Raw genomic sequence first — 25,832 nt, 5'->3', positions numbered from 1 at the left:
TTCCTTCTGATCACATCCCTGCTGGAGACGAAGGACATGGAGGTGCTGGAGTGGTCGTTTACCTGCCTGTCTTACCTCTACAAATACCTGTGGAGGCTCATGGTGAAGGACATGACCAACATCTACAGGTGAGACAAGATATCTCAATATCTCATAATTATGAGATATTGATGTCTTATAGCTATTTATCTCATAGCTATTTGATCTTCATCTTGGCCTCACTGGTACATTACAGTTTATAATAACTGAAACAAATTGTATTTGTTCTGTAAACTATATTAAACTTAATTAACCTGAAAGTAGGTGTAACTTATTCGGAAAACTGACTGTATGGAACTAAAACATCCTAAAATCTACGCCGAGGACCCCCCCCCCCCGGCGAAACGATTCCGGAAGTAACGGAGCTTGAAATGAATCCGGAAGTGACGGAGCCCGAAACGTCCAACTCCGCTTTTCGTCCAACACGAGGACGACTTTTCCCGTCATGCTTTGGAAAGCATGGCGGCGTCCTGGCGTCGGCGTGTGTATAAACAGTTGTAGCATTAGCTAAACGAAAAACCAAACAAATCGGAGTTTTCATGAATTGTTTAAACCGCATATCGATATTTGGTTCACTTCGAGCAACGAGGCCAAGATGAAGATCAAATCCAAGTCTTCGTATCACAGATCGGAGAACACATTCAGGGTAGGAAACACAACAGCATGATGCTAACGTAGTAAATAAGAAAATAAAAATCCACTTTATTAGTTTAGCATCGCTTTAACCAGCTTTATTACACCGATAGTCCACAAAAACAGAAAATAAATTATCTGAAATGAGCACATTACAGTTTGTGTCCAGCCTGTAGCAGCATTTAAATTCATTTAACTTCTTTTTTTCAGTTTCTCACTTTTGCTGAACGGCTTGCCAATGTTAACATCGATGTCATCCATCGTATTGACAGAACTGGAGCTTATGCTGAGGTCAGTAACCAGAATATTGATGCTATGTCTATTTAACCCTGTTTGCCTCTGGCTTGTCATGAGTGTTTTTTTCTCCCTTTGCAGGAGGTAGAAACATATTTCTCTGAAGGACTGGCAAAATGGAGGGACCTCAACTTGACCGAGCATTTCAGTACGTAAAGAGCAGAACTCAACATTCATCAGTTTATTATCCAAAGGCGGTTATTTCAGCTTGTCTGTCTGTGTATTAACAATTTCATGCCATCGTCCTATGAGAAAAAAAACACAAAATATTCTGCTGTTGACGACCAGAGTGAACACAAGAGTCTTTGTGCATTTGATGAAGTGTGAACTAAGTCACAAATCAAGGGTCAGAGTCTTAGACTTGATCGCGTTCAAACATTAAAGATCTTCAACCAATCACCAAGAGAAGTCAGCATTTGGAGGCAGCAGGATTTATTGTCAACAAAAATCCAGGAGTAGTTCTTAGCAGTGATTAACACCCCATGAAAAAGCAGAGATACTGAGCTGTGCATCGCCTTTTATGCTGAGAGTTGGTCATTTTTCCACGCCTACAGGGCGTACGATAGGAGCGGCAGTTTTGACACCATTATACTTTTCTAAATCTATTGGTCAGATCATGACGTCAAGCTATCATATTTCATTCTTAGATCACTCCCTACAGAATACATGTGCATTAAGTTATCATTAGGTCATGTTTCACAGAGAATATGCCCAGATATGTTCAGACTTTTACTTCCCATCATACCCTCATTATTTTGTGACAGATTTCATGCATAATATAGCATTATGTACTGTTAAGTTTCTCATACACCTCTTTTAAAAGTTATGTTGCTTTAAGCTTACACTATTATGCTTTGAGTACACCACACATCATTTTCAGAAAAGCATGTGATTTGTCTTCACACCAACAATACATGTTTTACTTTATGATCTTCCAGCTGTGCGCGTGTGTGTCCTCCACAGACACACACCATACCATCAAAACATCAGTCATTACTAGAATATTCATCATTATGTCTTTTATACATATGTTTTAACTCTGGTCCTCAGTCTAATAGCATTTGCCAGAATTATATCATCTTTTACTTTTAGCACATCGTACCCAACAAATATTACACTACATAATTTTGGAGCTTAAAGTCCCACAGGATCTTACCTCTTTTGTCCTACCCCACTGTCCTATTTAGATTTGGAGATCTCTAACCCATAAAGCACAGGTGTTCCTGTATATTACACAATACCATCAAAACATCAGTGATTGCTAGAACCTTCATCATTATATAGTTCATACACACGTCTGACTCTATTCTTCAGTTAAACAGCATTTGCCGTAATTATATCATCTTTTGCTTCTAGCATATCATACTCAAAATATATTACACTACACATTCCCAGCTTAATAGAAACTAAAGTTTGAGTGGATTACCTTCATTGTTGATGGCAGTGTCACCACGAACGACAGCAAAGTCCTCATGGTACATGTCCACAAGATCTGTCAATTTTTCACGTCCCATCCATTATTTATGTGAAACGCACCGTGTTGAATGCTGGTTGCACTGTGACGCGTCTCCCTGGAACTGCCTGCAGCTCATTTGCTTAAAATAGACTTGACTTCTGCTTTATGCAAATTCAGTGGGAGGAGTGGAGGAACAATGCCTCGCAATACTTATCACTGACCTGTTTTCATATTAAAAAGAAAGTTTACATCTGAGCCGCCATGTTAGTCCATGTTGGTATGTAATAGCGACTGAAACGTAGCACAATAAGATTACATACTTAGCTGTATTCAAATGAGCACCAGCCAAACTGCTCACTTTGACAAACTCACCAAACACATTATTTAAAAACAGCATCTGTGCTGTGAATTTGCAGATATTTCCATGTCAAATAAGCAATCAAAGAGAAAGTTAGAAGCATGACAAAGTTCTGGTCTCAGACACTCACTCAACTATTTAACTTCATGCTGTCAATCAAAGACACAGAGGGAGTTTTCTTCCTGAAGGGAGGGTGAACAGCAGCTGCTCAGCTACATTCAAAGCTACAGACAGTGAAACAACCCATTAAGAACTGGAATAAAAACCAAAGGTCATAGAGTCATGGTGAAATTGACCATCTTTGTTATATTTTAAGCTGAAAAACTGAAAGACGCATTCTGTAGACATGTAAAACTTTCATTAATTTGCTGAAAATTAACACAATATGGCACCTTTAATTCTACTACACAGTGAATATTGAACTGAAACTTGGACTTTAAACAGCTATATTGCAAATAAAATCAAATATCAGTCTCTAAACTCACATGTAGATATTTTTCACAAGTCATTCAGCCCTTGTGTAAAGTGTAATGTCCTTTCACCTTACAAAAAGCATTTTTATAAGAGCAACTTTTAACTTGTTCGCTACTGAACTTGGTTTGTCTTTGTAGCTCGTCTAAATCTGATGTCTTTTCTTTGTAGCTACTTTTTTGAAAGAGGTGTCCAACAAAAGCCAGTCTTTCAACATGCTGGTGTTCCACCAGAAGTCTGTAGTGGAAAGTCTGAAAACACACCTGGCAGTCAAGGAGAGTCTGGCCTACCAACCGCTGCTGGAGTGAGTGTTTTTCATATTAACAAGAAGACCTTTCTTACTTTAAAATGATCAATACAGGTTTAATTAGTCTTAATTCCTTTCCTTCCACTCTTCTCTTTCCTCCTCCAGCCTGGTGGTGCAGCTGGCCAGAGACCTGCAGACTGACTTCTATCCTCACTTCCCCGATTTCTTCCTTCTGATCACATCCCTGCTGGAGACGAAGGACACGGAGGTGCTGGAGTGGTCGTTTACCTGCCTGTCTTACCTCTACAAATACCTGTGGAGGCTCATGGTGAAGGACATGACCAACATCTACAGGTGAGACAAGATGGAGTCAGATGAGACATTCTTTTTCCATCGACAGACATGTCATTTGAGTTACAATTAAAATATTTATATTTAATTTTAATTGAACCGTCGAAATCCCAAACAGTTTCTGGACATTTGTTTGCTTTTTAAGTTCACTGTAAGCTTATTCTCATCCTGCACCTCTTTGTAAACAGTGCAACTATGAGTAGAAGTAGAGAGAATTCAGAAAATACCCTTTATTTAGCTTAACAAAGTATTAATACCATATTTCATAAAACAGAAACAGCCAGAGTTGAATTTTCTTTATTTATGTCTTTTACATAAAATTAAAAAATCTGGAATTAACATGTAGACATGTTAGCAATATTGGGAAGAAAAATTACTTACTACAGATATTTTCCTGCTCACGTCTTAATTTTGTCTCCAGACTTGTCTCCTGTCTGTTCTGTGTGAAAACAGCCTGCAGTTCAGCTGAAAAATCGCCAGAATTTTAGAGATGTGACTGTTGGTCACAGCTCAGTTGTTCATGACTTCCTGGTTGCACTGAGGAGCACAGTTTTTTTTTTTTGTTTTTTACAAAGTCTCGTTAGCGAAAACAGTTATATATTTGGCAAATTTTAAATGGGATGTAGGTTAAATGAAATAACATGATTTTGAGCTTAGAAATTAAAAAAAATCATGAGTAGTGCAGCAACTGTTAGAAAGTTAAAAATCCAATGATTCTTTCTGTTTTTACGGTTTCTTTCTATGATAAATAGTGTATTTTTGGCAATTTTTAAAATGATGAATTGATTCTTAAAACCACTGGTGGGTTTGGGGCTTCAGAGTTTAAGCAAAACAAGAATATTTTCAAATAAGAGCTTTAAATTCAGTTCAACAAATGGACAAATGTAAAGTGACAAACGCAAGTGTGGAATGCCAAAGAGGTCTATATGTATGAAAATGGCTTGTTTTTATTACTGTGTCTTTTCTTGTTCACATAGTAGAAAGAATTCTTTTCTCACACTGTAAAAATGCAAGTGAGATGTTGGTTGAAAATTGTATCTTTTACCACTCCACAGTTTGTACAGCACACTGTTGGCACACAAGAAGGAACACATCCGCAAGTTTGCAGCAGAGAGCTTCTCTTTTTTGATGAGAAAGGTGCGTACTTACCTGTGGTTGGATATGAATTCATATCCTCATTGTTTTGGAAGCGTTGTGATGAATTTAACTTGCTTGAATGAATATTATGTTGTAGGTATTTTCTCTGTAGTTTCTTGTACAAAATTTATTTTAGTTTCTATGGTGTGTTCATTTGTTTATTCTGATACGTCTCGTTTGGTCCCACAGGTTCCAGATCTTGATGCCCTCCTGACTCATGTCTTCTCAGACTTGGAGGAACATCCTGACAAGGTGGAGGGAGCGGGTCAGCTGCTGTTCGAGATGTGCAAAGGAGTCCGAAACATGTTCCATTCCTGTGCTGCAACTGTAAGTTTCTTGTCGGCAGAGTGGCTTTGACATAGTTTCCCTTTTCAACGGCACACTGCTCAAAGTGCTCCTGCTACATTTAAACACTTTTTGAAAGGCCCGTTTTGAACACTTGGAGGTGTGTATTTTTGCCTAAAATGAAATTCAAGTGTCACGGTCCAGATCCAGCAGTCATTGCAGTTTGTCCTTGACACGCTTTCCAATGTACAGGAGCACTAGGAGCTGTGTACCTGTGCACAAGTAAACTACTTGGGTGAGATGGCAGCCAAATTTAAACTTGATTTTTGCTTTTTGTACACAGTCTTATAAAAGCTTTAATTCCAAGTTTTGGCGGAAACATCAGACTCTTAACACTGAAAATAACATAAATATGTATAGAGATTTCATTGCAATATTGGTTTCCTAATCGTATGTGCAGTATCAGTTTCAGTATCGTGCAATATTTTAATTTCCTGTTCAATTTTGCATAATCACATGCAATATTACTTTATTACTTCAATATCATTGCAAGTATTGCTTCATATTTTTGTATGTTAGTTTTGTTTTAGCTAAATAATCTGCTATGCTATTATTATTGTAATTGTTTTTGAGCAATATCTGGCACAAGAATTTAGTTTTTAATAGTTCTAGCTGAGCTTAGCTTTCCTGTTTCTCTGCACCCATCTTTCCAGGCTTTTCCTGTTGCTTTGCATAAGCTCGGTCCTGCAACCAGCCGTGGAGTGTCCCTGCCGTGGAACAGTGTCCGGGACGCTCTGGATCACATGGCTCAGGCTGCCTCCGGTCACGTTGACCGAGAACACTTTCTGGTTTTGTGGGAGTCTCTTCAAGTAAGGCCAGACGCTTTAACTATCTAGTCCTTATTCAAAAACCATATCCAGATTGTTAGTACTGAATATCTGATGTCGGTGTTTCCCTGTGTACAGGTCAGTGTTACGGAGGTTTTAGCTGTCATGGAGGCGAAAGGTGAAGATGCAGATTTGGCCACTGAGCAGCTGGAGAGGCTGCTGTTCATCCTCCACACACTGGTGTCGCACAAAGACGGAGCCAAGATCACCAAACCTGAAGCCGTCTGCCAGGTCAGAAATCGACACCTAATTTGTTAGATTTTGTCACGTTTGAAAGCCTGAAGTTAAAACTGTGTTTTTTGTGCCTGCAGACGGTGTTGAAGTTGATTCAGAGCTCGTCTTTGTCGACTCCCTGCTGCCGACCTCTCCTTCAAATCGCCTCGTCTCTGCTGCTCGGGGAGAACATCAACCTGCCCAGAGCTCTCATCCAGGAGATCGTGCAGAAGGTATGTTTAAGCAAACGGATGAAATGAAATGAAACAGCTGCCTGAAGCTTGTGTACAGATTTATTATCTCTTCTTCACCAGGTGTTTAGCAGCACAATCGAACAAGATCTGAAACTGGAGTTCACCAAGGAGATGTTCACCATGAACCAGTTTGAACAGGTGAGTTCACTCTAGAGATCTATCTGGTGTTTTCATGTGGTTCTTTGTTTCCCTGACTAACCTCCACTCTACTCCAGCTCTTCCTGCCCAGCCTGCTGCGCTTCACCGCCGGTTTATTCTCCCGTGGAGACTCCCTGAGTCGCCACAGCAGTCTGGAAGTTCTGGTCAGTCTGATCCTTGCCAAAGCTCCGCCTCCCACAGACGGCTCCATGGCCTTTGAAACCTACCCACTGCTCTTCACTGGACACACCACAGGGTGAGATACTACAGGATACTCTAATCAGTAAAATTCTCTATAAAAATTTTTTTTTTTTTACACGTTTAAACCTCTGAACTCAAAAACTTGCTGGCGAATTTGAAAAGCATGTTATCTTCAAGAAATCCCCCAAATTACACCATTTATCAGAGCCAGAAACTGCCAAATCACAAAGAATCTGAATCAGAATGTCTTTATTGTCATTGTATAAGACAATGACAACGGCGTAAATAAATAAAAATAAGTTTAAAAACACATAACATGTAAGACCATCAGTATAAAAACATTCATAAAAAATACATTCGTAAAACCATCCAATAAAACCCATTTGTCAGCAAATTGAACTAAATCTACCCCTAATATTAAAATATTTCACCAAAATGACTTTATTCTACATGTTTAATTTTAAAAATAAACCATTTGCAGTAACTAGATTCCACAAAAAGTGAAAAAAAATTATGTGGACTTTACTGCATCCCTGAATGACTCAGCTGTGACCAACAGTCACACAACCAAAATTTGGAACGTTTTGATTGAACTGCAGGCTGTGTTTACACGGAACAGACAGGAGAGAAGCATAAAGAATGATTTAAAATCTAAGTAGTAAAACGTCTATGATATTTAGAGTCACCACTTTTCTAAATATCAGTACCATAAAACATGTTTGAGCAATAAAATAAATGCAGCACGGCTCAAAAACAGTGTACAGAGGAGCAAATTTGTCAGCAAGTTATTGGAAAATACATTCAGCATGGTGAAACATCCTTCTAGAGATGGTGGGCAAAGTCTTGTTAAAAACGCTTAGTTTAGAGTGATTGTTTAAACGTAAGTTGTAAAATATCTATTTTTATTTATTTAGCATGTAAAGCTACGTTTTTTCCAATATTGGTTACACCTGTGAGCACTTTGGAAACATGACATAAATGTTGATTCCATTTTTTAAAATTTTTTTTTAATTTTTATGAAAGAATTGTCAGAGAAATTCTGCTGTTTTTTCATGATTATTGGCATTATAATTGTGTGATACTGCACAAAGGACATTTCTTAGTTCTCTACTTGTAGTCACAGTTGTGCTGTTTCCATAGAGGTGCTAGACTTTATATTGCAGTAAAAAAATGTGCCAACATGTGACTGGAGCAAAGAAAAAAACACCCAGAAACTGTTGGGGGTCCAGCAGGCTACATGTTAAGCTGTCATTTTTCCATGAAGTAATTGTGTTTTCCCCTTTTCCAGAGTGTTCAGCAGTAAGGAGACGAACACATCAGAACAGCCTGCAGTTCCAGAGCTGGTTCTGTTGCTGATCAAACTTCCTGAGCAGCAGAACGAGTCCATCACGGACCTGTCGCTGCCATGGTCTGCTCTAGTGCTGCTGCCACACCTCAGGTATTAACGAGTAAAATATATGCACCATTACAGCCCTACCAGTAATAGTTACTAGTAAAATATGTCTTTCAGTCAGGAAGACAGAAGAGAATAAAGCTTATTATGCTAAATGGTAGTGAAGGAATGTTAAGGGTTTACAAATAGGCCACTTGCGAAAAACAGAGTTATATTTATTCTCAATAATGTGACAGTTATGACCTGTTATCCTTCTGTTTTCAGACCTCTGCCTCCAGCCAGCATTGTTCCTGCTGTGACTGCTTTCTTAAACCACCTCCTGTGTGAGATCGAGACAGAGAAGCTGGGGAAAGGTTTGATGTTTCTTGTCTTGTTACGATGTTTTAATGTCCACCGTGTATGAAAATCTTTAGAAAACACAAGTAGCAACATGTTGGATTGATCGTTCAGTAAGACTCAATAAAGTAATTGATTAATTTGTCAAAGGTCAGTCTGGAGGATAGACAATAGCAAAAAATAATATGTGAATTCAATCAATTATCAAAGCAGTCACACAAATTTGTGGGTTTTTTTGGCTCAAAATGGGCCAAAATGGGAGGTGACTGTGCACATACAGTAAAAGCACTTAGTCTTGGTTCCTTTTTTTGACACAAATCCATGAATTTCTCAGTTATTTTCAATAATAATGAACTTTAATTCTATAGCACCTTTAAAAACTAATACATTAAAATATACAAAGAATTAGAAAGCAACAAACAGTAAAATGAGACAATAGAACATTAGGAAAGACAGTGAAAAATTAAAAAAAAAAAATATTTTTTTAAACAAGATTGTTAAAATGTAATGAGGAAGCCTGATTTTAAAAGTGGATTTTTAAAAACCTTTTGGACTTTTTTTTTGTTTTGATTGTTATAATTCTGGTGCTGTCTAAAACCTCAGAAATCCCTCTATGCAGGAATAAACCACAGTTTGCCTCGTCAGTCTACACCAGTTGTAACTCTTTGACTGAAGTTAGTCCCAAAGTTTGTGTAAAAATGCAAGAATTTCTAAAACTCTGATTTAATTTAGCTGCTGAAACTGAAGTATGTGTTCAGCTTGTCTGTTTTTAGTGTCTGATCTGTAAATAGGAGAGAATTTGAATGACTCTCGGTGCCTCCGGTTCAGTCCCTTTAAATCAGTTCATGTTTTCAGTGTGAGAGTTGAATAAAGGTTTTAAATTGTTAATAGAAGTTTTGTGTATTTGAGATTGACGCTTGTTTCTCTTCTTCCAGCTGCTCTGTTCGTAGCCCGACAGGCTCTGAGTTGCCTCCTTTCTCTGGACAGCTCGGCTGAACTGCTGTCGCTGGTCACTGTGGAAAAGATCAACTCCATCCTACAGTAAGCAGCAATCTCAGTGTGCAAATGATTTCTGCATTAGTTTTAGACCTCCTTTTAAATGTTTTCTTCATTATCGCTGCAGAAAGTTTCCCACAGACCTGTCGGCTCTGCTGCTGGGAGATTTGTATTACACCCGGCTGTCGCTCAGTGGCGTTTCAGAGCATCTTTCCCACAATGCTTTGCTGGAGCGCTACCAGATGCTGCATGGCAACCTCTCCTCCAACATTTCCAAGGTCTGTCTTCGATCATGCAAACAGACGATGTTAAAAGGTCACCAAACATACAAATATCATTTTTTATTAACCATCTGAAACCCAAAACCTGTAGGCAAATTTGAAATGCAAATATCTCCAAGAAATGACCGAAATCACTCCATTTATCACAGCAGGCAACTGTGAAAAGAAAGAACTGTAGGATTTTCAACTTTCCAACTCCACTTGAACTACTACTAATTTATGACGTGCCAGTCCATCAGAAAATTTCACCAAATCTAGGTTTAAAGTTGTAATATTTCATTGCTTTATTCTACATGACTCATTAAAAAAATTGCCACAAACAAAGCATTTGCATTAACTAGATTCTGGAAAAAACAAAACATTCTGTACTCCTGAGTGCAACCATGAAACCATTAGTGACTCAACTGTGAGCAACTGTCATATGACAAAAATTCCGAGACTTTGATGAGCTGTAGAGAGTGTTTACAAAGAATAAGCAGTAAAATATCTACAGTATAAAGTCACCAGTTGTTCCTAGTATTTGTAACATCTGTGGGCACTTGGAAAATGTTCTACATATTGAATCCAGGTATTTTGATTCATATACAATAAATAACCAAACAAAACCAACTTTTCTTTTACTTTCATAGGATTTATGGCATTATAACTTTGTCAAATTGCACAGAAAGCATTTGTGAGTTCTCTCTACTTCTAGTTGTTGTGCTGTTTCCATAGAGTACTTTATAATGCTGTGACAAATGAGCCCACAGTGAATTAAAATGTGACAGGAGCAAAAACACTACCAGAAAATATTAAGATTTCAGAGGATTAACTTTTCACGCTATTTCACCACCTAAAACTTGTGTTTGGGTGGTGCTGAAGAACAATATAAACATGTTTACAAAGAAATGTTTTGAATTTTGATCACCAGTTTCATTTGTTGATTATTTTTCCACTCAGATCCGCCTGCTGACTCTGAGGATCTTCTCTCAATTCGAGGCTGACCTTCCTCCACCGACTGAGGTACGACCATCAATCCACCTGCAGATTCTCTACATTTAAATAATAGAGTTTTAGAAACAAACTGGTGTATTTATTCATGTGAGTGTCTGCTGCTTCCTCCAGGGTGAGGAGAACATCGAGGTGCAGCCGGTGTTTGCAGTTTGCCTGCAGGCCGAGCTGGTTCCAGCTTCAGTTCAGGACTACAGAGACAAAATGCTTCACCTTCGTAAGCTGAGACACGATTTGGTGCCGCGAAGTCTTCCACAAGGACCACCGGGAGCCTTCCAGCAGGTAAAGAGAGGATTTATATTCTGTTCGTGTGGAAAATCACCTTGACCATTTATTCTGGTGATATGATTTCTGATATGTTTTCTAATTTTCTCAGAAGATCAAACAAAAAAAGCTGAAATGTCTGTACTTGGCTCCCGTAGATGAAGGACTTGGCATTCAATTCTACCTATTTGCCTTTAGAGCAGGGTGTCAAACATGCGGCCCGCGGGCCAAAACTGGCCCACCAGAGGGTCCAATCCGGCCCACGGGACAATTTTGTAAAGTGTAAAAATTACAGAGAAGACATTAACTGTAAATTGGTAAAACTATAAATTTTAAATAATTTTTAGACCTTGACAAGTTGTTTTGATAATAAAGTAAAATACTAGATTGCTCATTGCTCTTTTGTCATTTTGTGCCTCATTTTTGGAATATTTTGTCTTGTTTTTGTCGTTTGTCTCATTAGTTTTTTTTGTTTCTCGTCTTTGCCGTTTTATGTTTCCTTTTTGTCTCGTTTGTGTTTTTTTGTCTCATTTTTGTCATTCTGTGTTTTGCTTTAGTCGTTGATTTGTGTGTGCTTTTTGTTGTGTGGTGTTTTTTGTTTCGCTTGTGTCGTTTGTCTCATTTTTTGGTTGTTCTGTTTCTCGCTTTTGTCAGTTTTTGCCTAATTTTTGCCATTTGTCCATTTTTTGTTGCTTTCTAGCTTTTTTGTTTCATTTTTTGTCTCTTTTGTTTCGTGTTGTCTCATTTTTTGTCATTTTGTTTCTTGCCTTTGTCATTTTGTGTCTCATTTTTGTAATATTTTGTCTTGTTTTTGTTGTTTTTTGTCCTTTTTTGTCATTTTGATCATAAAGTAAAATACTATATCATTCAGTTCCAGATGACTAAATGTTTTGTACCTTTGTAGATAAACTGTGATCTATAAGTTTTAATATGTAAATGATAAACTAAGGCATAATGTTGCTGAAATTGAATTTATTTTTTAAAGAAATTTCAGGTTGTTCATGATGTTTTGTAAAAAGATAATTCCTTAACTGTGAACATTTTCAGAATGGACGTTTTTGAACTAAAAGGAAAAATTTGGAATTGTGGTTATTTATCAGTTATTATGCTGTGATTTTACTGGTCCAACCAACTTCAGATCAAACTGGGCTGAATGTGACCCCTGAACTAAAATGAATTTGACACCCCTGCTTTCGAGGAATCTCACAGATTGTTTTAGATGTATTTGCTGTGTTGCTGCTGTTTAAAGTCTTGTTGGTTTTGTGTTATAAGACAACATGATGACACATCTTGTTTTCCTTCAGGCGCCCCTCCGTTACCTCATAGCGATGCTGTTTGTCAACTTCAGGCCGCTGTGGGATGCAGTCATCGAACTTCTCGTGTGAGTGTAAAGAAATCTCTCCATATTAATTTAAGAGTGATTAAAGATGGAGAAGGCAGCACTTTTAGGTATCACAAAAATTCCATAATTACCTTTCCGCATGTTGCTTTGGCAGGTTTAGTCCATGATGGGGGATTTCAAAGCTACAAGTTAATCTTAAAGTTTCCAAGTTACAAGTGGCACTTTTTTTGTCTTTTCCAGATTTCTGCCTACTGCAGCTTTAACACATGCAATGTTTTTATGGACTTTGTCAGTTGCACCTCTGAACACATTGATTTCAGTGAAGAAAGCAACAAAATACAACACTGAATTGCTTTAAGCCTTCCCATGTTCATTAATGTTTTTTTCAAGTGTCACATTTTCACGCACTGTGGGCTCATTTTTGACTGCAATACAAAGTCCTGCCGCTATATGGAAACAGAATAATTATAAAGGAGAGAGAAGTCAGAAATGTCTTCTGTGTAGTATTGCATAGTTATAATGCCTTCAACAAACAAAGAAAACTAAAGTTGGATTTTGTAGAATAATAATATATGTTACCAAAAAATAAATAACTTGAATCAATATGTACAACAATATTTCAGGTGCCCGCAGGTATAACTCTTGCTTGGATGAAAATGGTGATTCCACATATTATAGACACTTTACTACGTACCTTTTTAATTTGCTTCTGTATTTGTCTCATATCTGCTCTGTGTACACAGCCTGCAGTTCAACCTAGGTCAACTGAAAACTTTCTGAATTTTTGTCGCATAACTGTTGATCAGAGCTGAATCCCGAATGGCTTCAAAATTCTGCAGATGAGCACAGAATTTTTTTTTTTTTTTTTTGCAGAATCTGATTTATGCAAACAGTCAATTTTTGGCATGTAAAAAAAAATGTGATGGTTCAATAAAGTGATGTTGAATGAAAGGTCATGATTTTGAGGTTAGATTTAGAATATTTTGTCTTTTGATAAATTTTACGTCGCAGATGAGTAGTTCAAGGACTGTCAGAGGATTAATAAATACTACAATTATTCGACATAGTAAGATGTCCGCATGAACAAGTTTCTTCCTTCCTTTCTAACAGGACTCATGCCAGAGGGATGGACAACAAGGACTTCTGGAGAGTTTATCATGAACAGCTGGAGATGGTGGCGGGGCTGGCTGGTAAGACTGCTTGGTTGGAGGATTCTGGTGCAAAATATTGTTATTTACACAGGTTTAATGCTTCTGTCAAAACATCAGCACAGTGTGATGTTTGTATATGTATTTAGCAGTGAAAGCATTACATTGCTAAGTATAAATCTGCAAAAGAAATGTTGAAAGCAAATTTCTCTTTCTGTGTTTCATAGAAAAGGAATTGCAAGAGGATGATGAGGATGAAGCTGACAACGAAGAGTCAAGTGAGCCGGGCTGTGATGTCATTGAAAGTGGGGACGTCGGGGTTCTGTTCTTAGAGCAGCTCAAGTCGACCTCCGACCCCAGCGAGAGGACGGACTTCCCAAACTTCCGCAGCCTGTTGTGGCGAGCCATGGCCCAGTTCCCCGACCGGGTGGAACCTCGCAGCCGCGAACTGAGTCCACTACTGCTCAGGTTCATCAGGTCGGTGTCTACGGTGGTGATTGTAGACAAAAAATTGTCTCGATTGACATTTTTCTAAAAGTTTGTAAGAGGAAGATGTGTGAGAATCAGATCTTGAGTTCAAGTTTATTTATTTTTTTTTTGAAAAAGGACATTGCACATTAACCCTCTGAACTCCAAAACCTACAAGCAGGTTTGAAATGTGTGTTATATATATATTTTTTTAAAACGTAGAAACTGTAAAAACATAAGGAATTGTCAGATTTTCAATATTATGATGGTCCTTGATCTAACCACCTGTGATGTGCTGTTTGGTCTGCAAACTCTACATAATTTAAACTTAAAATTATAGTGTTTAGTCAAACTCACTTAATTGTACACATCTGATTTAAATCTTGCCAAAAATAAACCATTTCCACTAAGTAGATTATTTAAAAAAATAAAATTCTGCACTCTTTAACACATTTCACCGACTAAATGTGTTTTTCCTGCCTGGTAAAAATCATGCAGTCTTGCCTCTCGTATTTCTGCTTGCAATTCATTTGAAATCAATGTAGTCTGGCAGTGAAGAAAAAACTAATCCACGCAAAATCTTCTAAACTACACACATATCTTTGTACTTCATGAAATTTTCCCAACAAGCAGAATATATGTCTTTAAAATATGGCAATAATTAAAACTGAAAGGCGTCTTGTCTGAATTTTTTTGTCTTTGATGTCTCGCTTGATAACTTGAAACTTTCTAAGAAACCTAAAGTTTACCAAACTGAATTTTACCTTTTTTATAGCCTCTTTCATGTTGACTTTGAAACTAAGGTTTGAATCTAAATGTTCTCCTATGTATTTGTATTCTTAAAGAACTTGCTATCTCAATTGATAACCACATCCTTTAGCTTGTTTGCAACCTGCTCTGCAGTTTTTCCATGAATATAAACAACAGTGTCATCAGCGTACATGGAGATATCACATTGCCTGTACACAGACGTTGCTGACGGTTTTCTTGTTGGCAGGAATGAGTTTTATCCCGCCGACCTGTTGGTGGCGCCGACTCAGGACCTGAGGAAGAAGAACGATGATGCTCCAGAGGAGTCGGGGATGAATGTGGAGGGTGAAGAGGAGGAAGAGGAGCAGGAGGCCAAGGAGGGAGGAAGGCAGCAGAAGAAGACATTTCCAAGGAGAGCTGCTGCCAAGTAAGAATTCAAGTTCAATACAGAGGAATTAGCTTGTGTTTGAGAGGATTCTGTATGACTTGCAGTGTTTTTACTGCATACTAAATTTCTGATGTAACTATGATGGTTATTTCTTTATATTTTGCTACTATCAGTAATATGTCTTCAAAGAGCCACTAGTGTTAATAATCGTTTTTGCTGTTTTCCCAGCTGATCAAGACCTTGTAGGTTGAAACTAGTTGGCGTTTCTACTAATGTGCCTGAATAAATAAAAAATAGATTCAGAATAAAGTGCCAGCATGTTTCTTTGTTACCTGTTGCTGATAGTACAGTAAACAGAAGAATGCTTTCCACCTCCTTGTCTTAAGCTTTGTTTGCATTTGTCTTTTCCTTCCCAGACAGCTTATTGCCCATCTGAAGGTGTTTGCCAAATTCACCAACCCTCGAGCTCTATATCTAGAGAGCAGTCTCAGTGAGCTCTATAACCAGGTAATCAAACTGCAAGCGCACACACACGCACACACACACACGCACACACACACACACACACACACACGCACACACACACACACACACACACACACACACACACACAAGAGCTGCTAGAAACTGCAATGTCATGTCTGTTTTCCTCTCTAATCATAGTAATTTTGCAGTCCCTGATTTTTTTTGCTACATGACTCTTGGTCACAGCTGAGTCATGAATGACTTAATGGTTCCACCAAGGAGGGCAGAATTTTTTGTTTTTTATAGAATCTGTTTTACACAATTTGTTTTTGGCAAATTTCTGAATACATAAAATAAACTGTTGATTGCAGCTGAATAATTATGGCTTCACAGTTGTGCTGAAAAATTCAGAATTTTTCTTTTTTTACAGAATTTTGATAGTGCAAATGTTTTGGTTTTTTTGCGAATTTCTAAATGAGACATGTAGACTAAAGTGATTTTATTTAAACACCTTGATTTTTAACTCGTCTGAACAATATATCACAGATGATTAGCTCAAAGACCTTCAGAAAGTCAAAAATCTGACAATTTTTACTGTTTCTCACTCTGATAAATGATATAATTTGCAGCTTTTCAGACTGGCCCAAAGGTTTTGTGGTTTAGAGGGATAATGTTGAATATTTCTCTGGCTTCAAATCAACATGCTAAATTTCTCCTTTGCTCTTTCTTTGTGTTTTTTTTCCAGTTGCTCTGCCATCAGGATCAGCAGATTCAGCGAGTGTCGCTGGATTGTGTTCTCACATACAAGGACGCCAACGTTGTACCGTACAAGTAAGAAAACGACCTGAGTCACCTTCAGAGACTGACAGAAACAACAAAAACATGATATTTCTTTGGCAGCAGCAGTCTGCAGCTTCTCTGTCTTCTTCTTAGGGTTTATTGTGAGCTTGTTTGATCATTTAGTCATCATCAAACCTCTACAGTTACAGATAGAGGAATGCAAACTGCTGACATTATGCCCTCTGCTGTCTGTTATCAAGTTATCCTTTTACCTCACATTCAGCCAGCCTGCAGACGGATGTACAGTTCCGAAGGAAGTTTTCTATTACAGATGGTTGTATGTGAGGAGCTTTGTTCAGAATCAGGCTGTAACACTGACCTACTTTCAGGACGGTGACAGAAACCAGTGTACAGACTCATGTTTTTCTGCTTTTTTTGTGTGTTCATGTTTTAATGGTAATTTTATGGCAAAAATTAGCTTATAGGGTGAACTGTGGCTCATTTACAGTCATCTTTCTGTTGATTAGGTCACTCTTCTTGGCAAATCAATAAACTTAAATGAGATTTTAGGACCTCTAACATGGACATTTACACTCTGTTGATGCTTTTATAGCTACATTATGAATAAATCCTGCTGATATATTTTTTAGTAAGACGTTAAACCACTACAATCCTCGGTGACCCTGCTCTTTGTATTTTTATTCAGGGAAAATCTTGAGAGGCTCCTTGAAGACAAACACTTCAAAGAGGAAATTGTCCATTTCAACATTTCTGAGGAAACTGGAGTAGTTGATGCTTCCCACAGAGGCCGACTCATCCCACTTCTCATGAGGTACTGTACATGTTTGTGTTGAAAATACTTTTTTGGGGTTTTTCTCAGCTCCCTTTAAATAAATAGGTTGTGTTTCTTATGTACATATACCTAGAGCCAACAGTTGAGCTAAACCAGTGTAAAAACTGGAAGCAGCCAAACAAACAGCCTTTAGTCCTTCTGTTTCTTTCTTTATGCTAAACTAAGTTTTTGCTTATTGTCCGCCTTTGCGTCTAAATCTCAGCAATAAAACAAATATGTTTCTGAAAAAAGCGCAAGCTTTTCCTTTTACCTTCTGAACCTCAAAACTGGCCAGCAGGTTTGGCAGGCATGTTATCTTTAAAAAACAAATCACCAAAAGTTGAACACTTATCAGAGCCAGTAGCCATGAAAATAAAGAAAATTTTCATATTTTGAATTTTCCAGTGATAGTACAGCTTTGTCTTTCTGTTAGGAAACTTAACCAAATCTAAGCGTGATATTTCAAGACTTTATTCTAAACATCTTAAAACATTTGTCAACCATGAAACCATTACAGGCTTTTCTGCTAAACTGCAGGCTGTGTTCATACAAAGCTGATAGGAGACAAGTATTGATACAAATGAAAAACGTAAATAGTAAAATCAGTAGGATTAAATTGCAATGTTAAAGATTCTTTATGCTGTGGTGTGTTTATAATCATGGGGAGGGCCAACAGTTTCAATGGGAGGAACACATATACACTGACATTCATTTACCAGAGCAAAGAAACTCAGATTACAACACACATAAAGGGAGTTAAACTTCACTCTGCTGAAGATTATTCCATTAAATCTTTACGTCTGATTGCTGATAGTATCTTGTATATTGCACATTTAAAGGAATCTATTTTAAAGAAGCAGCAGGGTTTATAAACAAAAAATGTGACCGTATGTGTAATCTGTCTCCCACACTAAAATTGTGGATGGTTTTTAAGAAGAATAGTCCTGTGCCTCATTCATTATTCATATAGTAGTTTACATGGAAGCAGCCTTGTCCTCTGCTGCTGGCTGCTTCATACCAACATTTTCTTACATATGGTGCTTATTATTAAATACAAGAATGTGCAGTATTTTCCCTGTTTTTCACATAATGTTTCAGATTAATTTTGTAGAATTTAAAGTTTACGTTACCAGCCCTGTGTTGCTTTTGTATGCTGCAGGATCCTGTTCGGACGTCTGCGCTCTAAAGCCGGCAGTAAGTTCCAGGGGAAGGCAAGCGCCGCCACCCGGTCCTCCATCATCCTCCGATTCCTGGCAGGTTGCCAGGCTGAGGAGCTGGGAATGTTCATCGACCTGCTGCTGGAGCCCGTCTGCCACCACAGCCAAGGTAGAAAACATCTGTTGTGGACAAAAAAATAAAATCTCAGACACACAGCTTCAGCTAAAGCTACTGTTCATGTGCTTTTTTGCTCTCTGTGACTCTGGCTGTATGTTTGCGCTTGTTGTCAAGCTGTAAAATCATTTTGGGAACATTTAAAGGACCTAAAACGTGTCCACAGCAAAATGTATCAGAAAAATTTGCGGAAAAATCCAGATTCACATGTTCCTAACAAGTGTATATCCAAATTTAAGGTTCCTCCTCTCTCATATATGTGGTGGTATAATAGGAATGATGCAATGAAAGAAATCTGCCTTGAGCTAGTGAATTTATTCAAAGAAATTTAATCCATCTTCTCCTCCTCTGTGTGTTCAGGCTCGTGTCTGGCTGCAGTTCAGAGGTCGGTATCAGAGACAGACCTCGGTGCCGTCCTGCCGTTGGGCCGCCAGCACAGTCTGCTGAACATCATCAATGTGGTGATCCAGAAACTGGGCCACCTCATCCACACCTACCTGCCCAAAGTGCTGCAGATCCTGCTGTGTGTCACCGCTTCTGTATCAAAAATCCTGGACAGCAGGGACCAGGTAACCAGGATCACTGTTTCTGCATGGATATGTATTGGTTTTACTTTCATTTTAGATTATATTAACACAACAGCATTGATTTGTCATGAGATTTTTTTTAACAGTCTAATTCCTTGTTCCTCTCTGGACAAGAAATTTGTAACCCTCTGAACCCCGAAAGCCTGCTCGCATGTGTGAAAGGCATGCTATATTTTTAAAAATCACAAAAAACAAATAGTGTCTATCAACGCTACAAACTGTAAAAACAGGATGAATCGTCAGAGTTTCGTATTTTCTGTGTTTCTTCAGCTAATCATGCGTAAATGTCAGTTTCACCTGAAAAATTAAGTAAATCTGAGCTTAAAATCGTGACTGTTCATCGAAATCACTTCATTCTGCGTGTCTCATTTTAAAATTTGCCGAAAATAAATCATTCATGCTAAGGAGATTCTGAAAAAAAAGCAAAATTCTGTTCTTCTTGGTGCAGGTGTGAAGCTACTAGAAAGCTAACACAAAGCTTACAAAGCTGCCGCCAAACAGTCACATCACAAAAAAGCTGGGATTTTTCCGCTGAACTGCAGGCTGTGCTTATATACACCAAAGAGGAAACGTATAGAAACAAATTAAAAATATAATTATCTATAGCAAGTTAAGCCCTCTTTTTTTTTGTGTTTGTAGCACTTCTGGGCACATTTTTTGGTAAATACATACTGTTATTATTACTTATAATATCATGAGTCCATAAAATTCTACTTTATCTTTGTGTTTTTTACGATTTATGGCATTGCACCTTTGTTATACTGATATTTTTGAGTTCTCTCTACTTATAGTCGTGGTTGTGTCATTACTATAGATGTGCAGGATTTTATATTACAGTGAAAAAATCACTCTAGAGTGAGTCAAAATGAGCAAAGGTGCCTATAATCTGCTTGGTGTTCAGAGGGTTAAAGATAGTCTTGTGTACTTTCTTGTTTTCAGCTACGAGCCGGTTGCATCAGTCCTCTGAAGAACCTGAGGAGACTTGGTATCCTGAGGATCCAGGACTTCTTCGATGGCTTCGACTCCTACAGTTTCAGCCCAGATGAGATAGACGGCGTGTTTGAGGGCGTCGTCTGGCCTCAGGTACAGGCTGCAACAACTAATGTATTTGTTTTCTTTGTCCAGACGGTTCCTGTTCACCTCTAAGTTTAAATATCTTCTATGTGCAGGTGTGTCGTCTCCCCACTGAGAGCCCCTACTCTCCCACCCCTCTGCTCAAACTCATCCATGTGTGGTGCAAAAACGCCAGGTTAGCATCTGTGCTGTTTATTTTTTTATTGGAATATAGGTTAATTTAAATATTATCTATACTGTGCTATCAGACAAAAGAAATGCCTATGAAATAAAAACTTTATTGGCTTACTTGGGGACATTTACACCTTTTTGAATGGTAATTAACCCTCTGAAGTTTCCTTTTTTCTTTTTTTTTTCGTTTTTCTTTTCTGTCACATTTTTACTCACTGAGCTAATTTTCACTGCAAAATGAAGTCGTGCAGCTCGATGGAAACAGAACAATCATGACTAGAAGTAGAAAGAACTCAAAAATGTCTGTTGCAAAGTATAGCAAATTTATACTTTCATGAATCATAAAGAAGTAAAAATAAAAACTGAATTTGATTATTCATTTTACAAAATTTAAAAAAAATGGAATCAACGCATATAATATAATTTAAGGATGTCCACAGGTCTTTTCAACAAAATAAATAGTGGCTCCACATACTGTAGATAATCTACTACAGTGACATTTTTGATTGGTTTCCATTCTTGTGAACACAGCCTGTTGTTCTGCCAAGTTCATATGAATAGTCCTTGAATTTTTGTCATATGACTGTTGGTCAGACCTGAGTCACTAATGGCTTCACTGTTGCATTAAGAGGCACGTCATTCTTTAGCTTTTTGCAGATTCTGGTTAGTGCACGCAGTTAATTTTTAGGGAATTTTTAAATGAAACATGTAGAATAAAGTGATTTTGATGAAATGTCATGATTTTAAGGTTAGATTTGGTTAATTTTCCCAAGAAAACCCAAAGTCGCATATGATTAGTTCAAGAAACGCCGGAAAGTTAGAAATTTGACAATTTTTTCTGTCTTTACATTTTCAGTTTCAAATAAATCATCTAGTTTTGGCATTATTTCTAATAATAGCAAGCCTTTTAAACCTGCTAGTGGGTTTTAGAGTTCAATGTGAATTAAGACAAGACAAAGTGTTATTAAACCCGAAGGAAATTATTTAAATTAAAGGACATTTTCCCTCTCTGTCTCAGATACTTCCCCCTCTTAGCCAAGCAGAAGCCGGACCACCCAGAGTGTGACGTCCTTCTCAACGTCTTCGCCCTCCTCTCAGCCAAGAATGCTTCCCCAGCAACCATCGCCATGGTGATGGACATCGCCGAGTCTCTAGCAACAGCAGAAGACTTTGTCGCCTCGGAGGCCGAGACGGAGCTCAGCGTCAACGGCGGCGTGTTTCCACAGCCTGCAGAGGGCGCTCTAGTCACTGCAGGTCAGAGTGACTTTATATTCCTGCACACCTTTTTTTAAATCTGTTTTAGGGTCGTTGTTGCTGCAGCTCGTCAAAATTAAACGTGCATTTTGTTTTATCCCCTCCAGATTCTTTGACTCAAGGCTCCAGGCTGCTGCTGCCTCACGTCTCCACGCTGCTGCATTACCTCAGCGGAGTCGTACGAAACACCGACCGACTCAAAAAGAAGAAGTTCAGAGCTCAGGTGGCCAAAGAGCTCAACATCCTCTCCAAGTGAGTTAACAGGCTGTTAGATATTGCAGTTCATATTGATTTAAATTCCTTACACTCTATTCAAGATGATTAAACTAATGTTTGGTTAAGTCTCTCTCTTTGTTGCTTTCAGGGTTAGTCGGTTCGTTAGCGACAGGGAGCAGAGTTCGGTGCTCATCAGTCTGCTGCTTCCTTATCTCCAGAAAGGCAACAACCCTCAGGTAAGACTTACAACCTCATATTTTACAAAACTGTCACCGTATAGAGCATTTAAATTAGATTAACTTCATATTAATTTAAGATTTTATGAAAATTTAAGGCCTTTTTATGCTTTTTAGTTTGGGAGCAGCTTCTCCAGCTATCTCTAGTTATTAAATTGTTAGCTAGAAATGGTTTACTTTAAATTTAAGGAGATTTTGGTCATCTAATTCTGGATTTTTAGGCATCAGGAATGTGTTTGAGGAGGCTCGTTTCAATAAATAACTGTGTATATTTCAGGAGACGGAGATCGACATCCTGGCCACCGTCCAGAACCTTCTGCGACAGTGTTTGCAGGCGTCCGCCTTCCTGCGACCGCTCGCCAAGCTCTTCTCCATCATCCACAACAAGCTGCCCAGACAGGCCCTGACCTCCGTCTTCCAGGTACAGCAGAGAACTCGCCTGTATATTTAAGGCTCTGAAACCCAAAAGATTATAATTTAGTTTTAAAAATATCACCAAAATTGAACCCTTCATCGGAGTCAGAAACAGTAAAAACAAAGAGAATCATCAGATTTCGAACTTTCCAGTGATCCTTGAACTGCTCATCTGTAAGGTACTGTTGTCAAGAAAATCAACCAAATCTAAGCTTAAAATTGTGATGTTTCATCAAAATCATTACATTCTGCATTTGACATTTGGCAATCACAAAGTTCTGAATTTGCTGCACCACAGAAAACTGTTATTAACCATTAAATCAATTTTTAATCATTTAAAAATCTCCAAACATAGAAAATTAGGTTTAAAGTGGTGAAACAATCTGCAGTATTCTGATAAATAGTATGACTTAGATGACTACTCTCAAAAATATCAAGCCTTTTAAACCAGCTAGCAAGTCATGTGATTCTGAGGGCTCATCAGAGATACAGGCAGCAGATAGCCTGTATCCTCTGTGTATTATTCCACCTAAAATAAGTTAATGTTTACATATATGTACTAAAATAATTCAAAGATTAACTGATTATGTCTTAAATAATGCTCACAAATGAAAAGAAAACCCTAAATTCTTGAAAATGCTGACTATTTGTAGACAATGGTTTGTCCAGATTTTTCTGACCGTCTCTGCTGCTGTTTTCAGACTCTGTCAGATCTGGATCCTTCGCTCACATACATCACTGATGTAGCAACAAAGGTGAGATTATTTTCTCCACTCAGATTTAATGTTCAACTAGTATGTACCTGTAGATACTGATTTGAAACATCTCCTTTTCAGCTTAATGCATTTGACAGTCGACATTTGGACGAGATCTACTTCGACGTGCGTCTGACGGCTTTCCAAGGCGCTACCGGGCGAATCAAAGACATGCAGACTCTGGACCTGGACTACATCAACACCATCATACACAACTGCTTCCACACATATGAGGCGAGTACATAAAAGAATACTGTCTAACATATCAGCATCAGAAAACTTTTATTCCAAGTTTTATTAATTTCTTTCCCTTTTCATTTCTTCACTGCTGTGATGCAGATCAGTGACATGTCGCTGGCAGACAATGCCACCTTGTGTCTGTCTGCTATTATAACCCAGCTGGCGACGGTCGGTGCTGGAGAACAGATCTACAGGGACGTAGTACAACACACCATCCTGGACGCTGTGCACAAAGGGCTCCGCAGCAAGACAGAGGTACAAATACACTCACAGTTTTTACCTATAAGAAGTACTGACCTCCCCTGGAAATTTGAACTTTTTATGGTTTTTCAACATTGAATTGTGGTCACTGTAATGTGGCTTTTATGACAAGAATTTACAAAAAAGGAACTGTATCCCTCACAGTACAGTTAAATGTATCAGTAAAAATGGAAGAAATATGACACATAGGTAAATCTGCCTAGAGCAAGATGTCCTCAAAAACTGAGTGACTGTGCAAGAGACTAGTGAGGGAGGCCACCAAGACAGCTATGACTCATCTGAAGGAGTTATAAGCTTCAGCTGCTGTGATGTGAGAGACTGAATACAGCAACTGCTGATTGTTCTTTACCAGTTAAACTAAAGTTCATCAGAAGACACATGAGGAACTCTAAGTTCAAATGAAAGACACTTCTTTGTTCTGATGAGACCAAAATTGAGCTTTTTGGCCGTCAGAATAGACACTATGTTTGGGGGACACCAAACACTACCCAGAATCACAAACATACCATCTCTACTGTAAAGCATGGTGGTGGCAACATCAAGATGTGAAGCATTGGTGGTGGCAGCATCATGGTGTAACACATAGTGGCGGCAGCATCATGATGTGAAGCATGGTGGTGGCAGCATCATGGTGTAACACATAGTGGTGGTAGCATCATGATGTGAAGCATGGTGGTGGTAGCATCATGATGTGAAGCATGGTGGTGGCAGCATCTTGATGTGAAGCATGGTGGTGGTAGCATCATGATGTGAAGCATGGTGGTGGTAGCATCATGATGTGAAGCATGGTGGTGGCAGCATCATGATGTGAAGCATGGTGGTGGCAGCATCATGATATGAAGCATGGTGGTGGCAGCATCATGATGTGAAGCATGGTGGTGGCAGCATCTTGATGTGAAGCATGGTGGTGGCAGCATCATGATATGAAGCATGGTGGTGGCAACATCATGATGTAACGCATGGTGGTGGCAGCATCATGAGGTAACGCATGGTGGTGGCAGCATCATGAGGTAACGCATGGTGGTGGCAGCATGATATGAAGCATGGTGGTGGCAGCATCTTGATGTGAAGCATGGTGGTGGCAGCATCATGATATGAAGCATGGTGGTGGCAGCATCATGATATGAAGCATGGTGGTGGCAGCATCTTGATGTGAAGCATGGTGGTGGCAGCATCATGATGTAAAGCATGGTGGTGGCAGCATCATGATGTGAAGTAAAAACACATTTCCACAAAGTAATGAGTGTTTTTTTGTACATTTTTGTAATTAAAAGCTCACTCACTAGAAAGCTGGTTTAAAAATGGTTTCTTTCCTCTGTTCTTCTACCAGAGCGTGCAGCATGAATACACCACTGTACTCGCCTGTCTGGTGAAGACGTTTCCCTCCAAGAAAGAGTTCAGAGATCTGGTCCAGCTCACCGACTACAACGACCCTGAGTCTGACTTCTTTGAGCACATGAAGCACATCCAGGTAGGAGGAAAAAAAATGAAAACTCTCACCTGGGTCAGTCCAAATATATCACTGCACTGTCTCAGACTTTAGTTTACCAATTTTTTATTTGTGACTCAAAGCTGAGTTCTATTAAATATTTTTTAGCGTTTAATATGTTTTCACACCTGAGAATTTTCATATTTTCACCTTCTACAATGTCTTATCTGTAGCCATATTTAAGGTTAAATTTCTCCAGAATTATAACTCCTACAGGCACGAAATTTGGTGATGATATAGACAAACTAGTTCCCATCACATCCATGTAATTAAATGACTCCAGGAAAGGCCAATTTTTCTATTAACGACCCTTGAAAACTGAAGAAAGTGAAAAATTTATTGATACATTTGATTAGGCAAAATTAGCCTCATGTTGTTAATTTTCCACATGAAAACAGCATGGAAA

At 38.4% G+C, this 25,832-nt stretch overlaps 1 protein-coding gene across 1 annotated transcript in view; it reads left to right on the top strand.

Moving 5' to 3' along the window:
- Positions 1 to 464: 464 nt before the first annotated feature.
- The window catches only part of utp20 (UTP20 small subunit processome component), a 44,276-nt gene continuing 18,908 nt past the window's right edge, over positions 465 to 25,832 (top strand). Inside the window, exons 1-37 of the mRNA XM_055006414.1 lie at positions 465 to 685; positions 883 to 963; positions 1,048 to 1,114; positions 3,423 to 3,555; positions 3,664 to 3,852; positions 4,905 to 4,986; positions 5,176 to 5,313; positions 5,985 to 6,140; positions 6,237 to 6,389; positions 6,470 to 6,604; positions 6,686 to 6,763; positions 6,841 to 7,019; positions 8,253 to 8,402; positions 8,622 to 8,710; positions 9,629 to 9,734; positions 9,817 to 9,967; positions 10,910 to 10,972; positions 11,075 to 11,242; positions 12,529 to 12,605; positions 13,677 to 13,756; positions 13,942 to 14,191; positions 15,180 to 15,359; positions 15,737 to 15,827; positions 16,531 to 16,616; positions 17,272 to 17,397; positions 18,557 to 18,723; positions 19,090 to 19,298; positions 20,256 to 20,399; positions 20,486 to 20,565; positions 21,580 to 21,815; positions 21,923 to 22,067; positions 22,180 to 22,267; positions 22,545 to 22,688; positions 23,383 to 23,436; positions 23,518 to 23,670; positions 23,776 to 23,931; positions 25,268 to 25,408. Of these exons, the coding sequence (XP_054862389.1) occupies positions 635 to 685; positions 883 to 963; positions 1,048 to 1,114; positions 3,423 to 3,555; positions 3,664 to 3,852; positions 4,905 to 4,986; positions 5,176 to 5,313; positions 5,985 to 6,140; positions 6,237 to 6,389; positions 6,470 to 6,604; positions 6,686 to 6,763; positions 6,841 to 7,019; positions 8,253 to 8,402; positions 8,622 to 8,710; positions 9,629 to 9,734; positions 9,817 to 9,967; positions 10,910 to 10,972; positions 11,075 to 11,242; positions 12,529 to 12,605; positions 13,677 to 13,756; positions 13,942 to 14,191; positions 15,180 to 15,359; positions 15,737 to 15,827; positions 16,531 to 16,616; positions 17,272 to 17,397; positions 18,557 to 18,723; positions 19,090 to 19,298; positions 20,256 to 20,399; positions 20,486 to 20,565; positions 21,580 to 21,815; positions 21,923 to 22,067; positions 22,180 to 22,267; positions 22,545 to 22,688; positions 23,383 to 23,436; positions 23,518 to 23,670; positions 23,776 to 23,931; positions 25,268 to 25,408 (4,776 nt within the window). The 5' untranslated portion in view covers positions 465 to 634. The remainder of the gene's footprint in view (positions 686 to 882; positions 964 to 1,047; positions 1,115 to 3,422; positions 3,556 to 3,663; positions 3,853 to 4,904; positions 4,987 to 5,175; positions 5,314 to 5,984; positions 6,141 to 6,236; positions 6,390 to 6,469; positions 6,605 to 6,685; positions 6,764 to 6,840; positions 7,020 to 8,252; positions 8,403 to 8,621; positions 8,711 to 9,628; positions 9,735 to 9,816; positions 9,968 to 10,909; positions 10,973 to 11,074; positions 11,243 to 12,528; positions 12,606 to 13,676; positions 13,757 to 13,941; positions 14,192 to 15,179; positions 15,360 to 15,736; positions 15,828 to 16,530; positions 16,617 to 17,271; positions 17,398 to 18,556; positions 18,724 to 19,089; positions 19,299 to 20,255; positions 20,400 to 20,485; positions 20,566 to 21,579; positions 21,816 to 21,922; positions 22,068 to 22,179; positions 22,268 to 22,544; positions 22,689 to 23,382; positions 23,437 to 23,517; positions 23,671 to 23,775; positions 23,932 to 25,267; positions 25,409 to 25,832) is intronic.

Source organism: Amphiprion ocellaris, chromosome 21, assembly GCF_022539595.1.
Source record: "Amphiprion ocellaris isolate individual 3 ecotype Okinawa chromosome 21, ASM2253959v1, whole genome shotgun sequence".
NCBI lineage: Eukaryota > Metazoa > Chordata > Actinopteri > Pomacentridae > Amphiprion > Amphiprion ocellaris.
The sequence above is the reverse complement of the archived record's forward strand: the minus strand, read 5'-3'. Positions and strand labels throughout refer to the sequence as shown.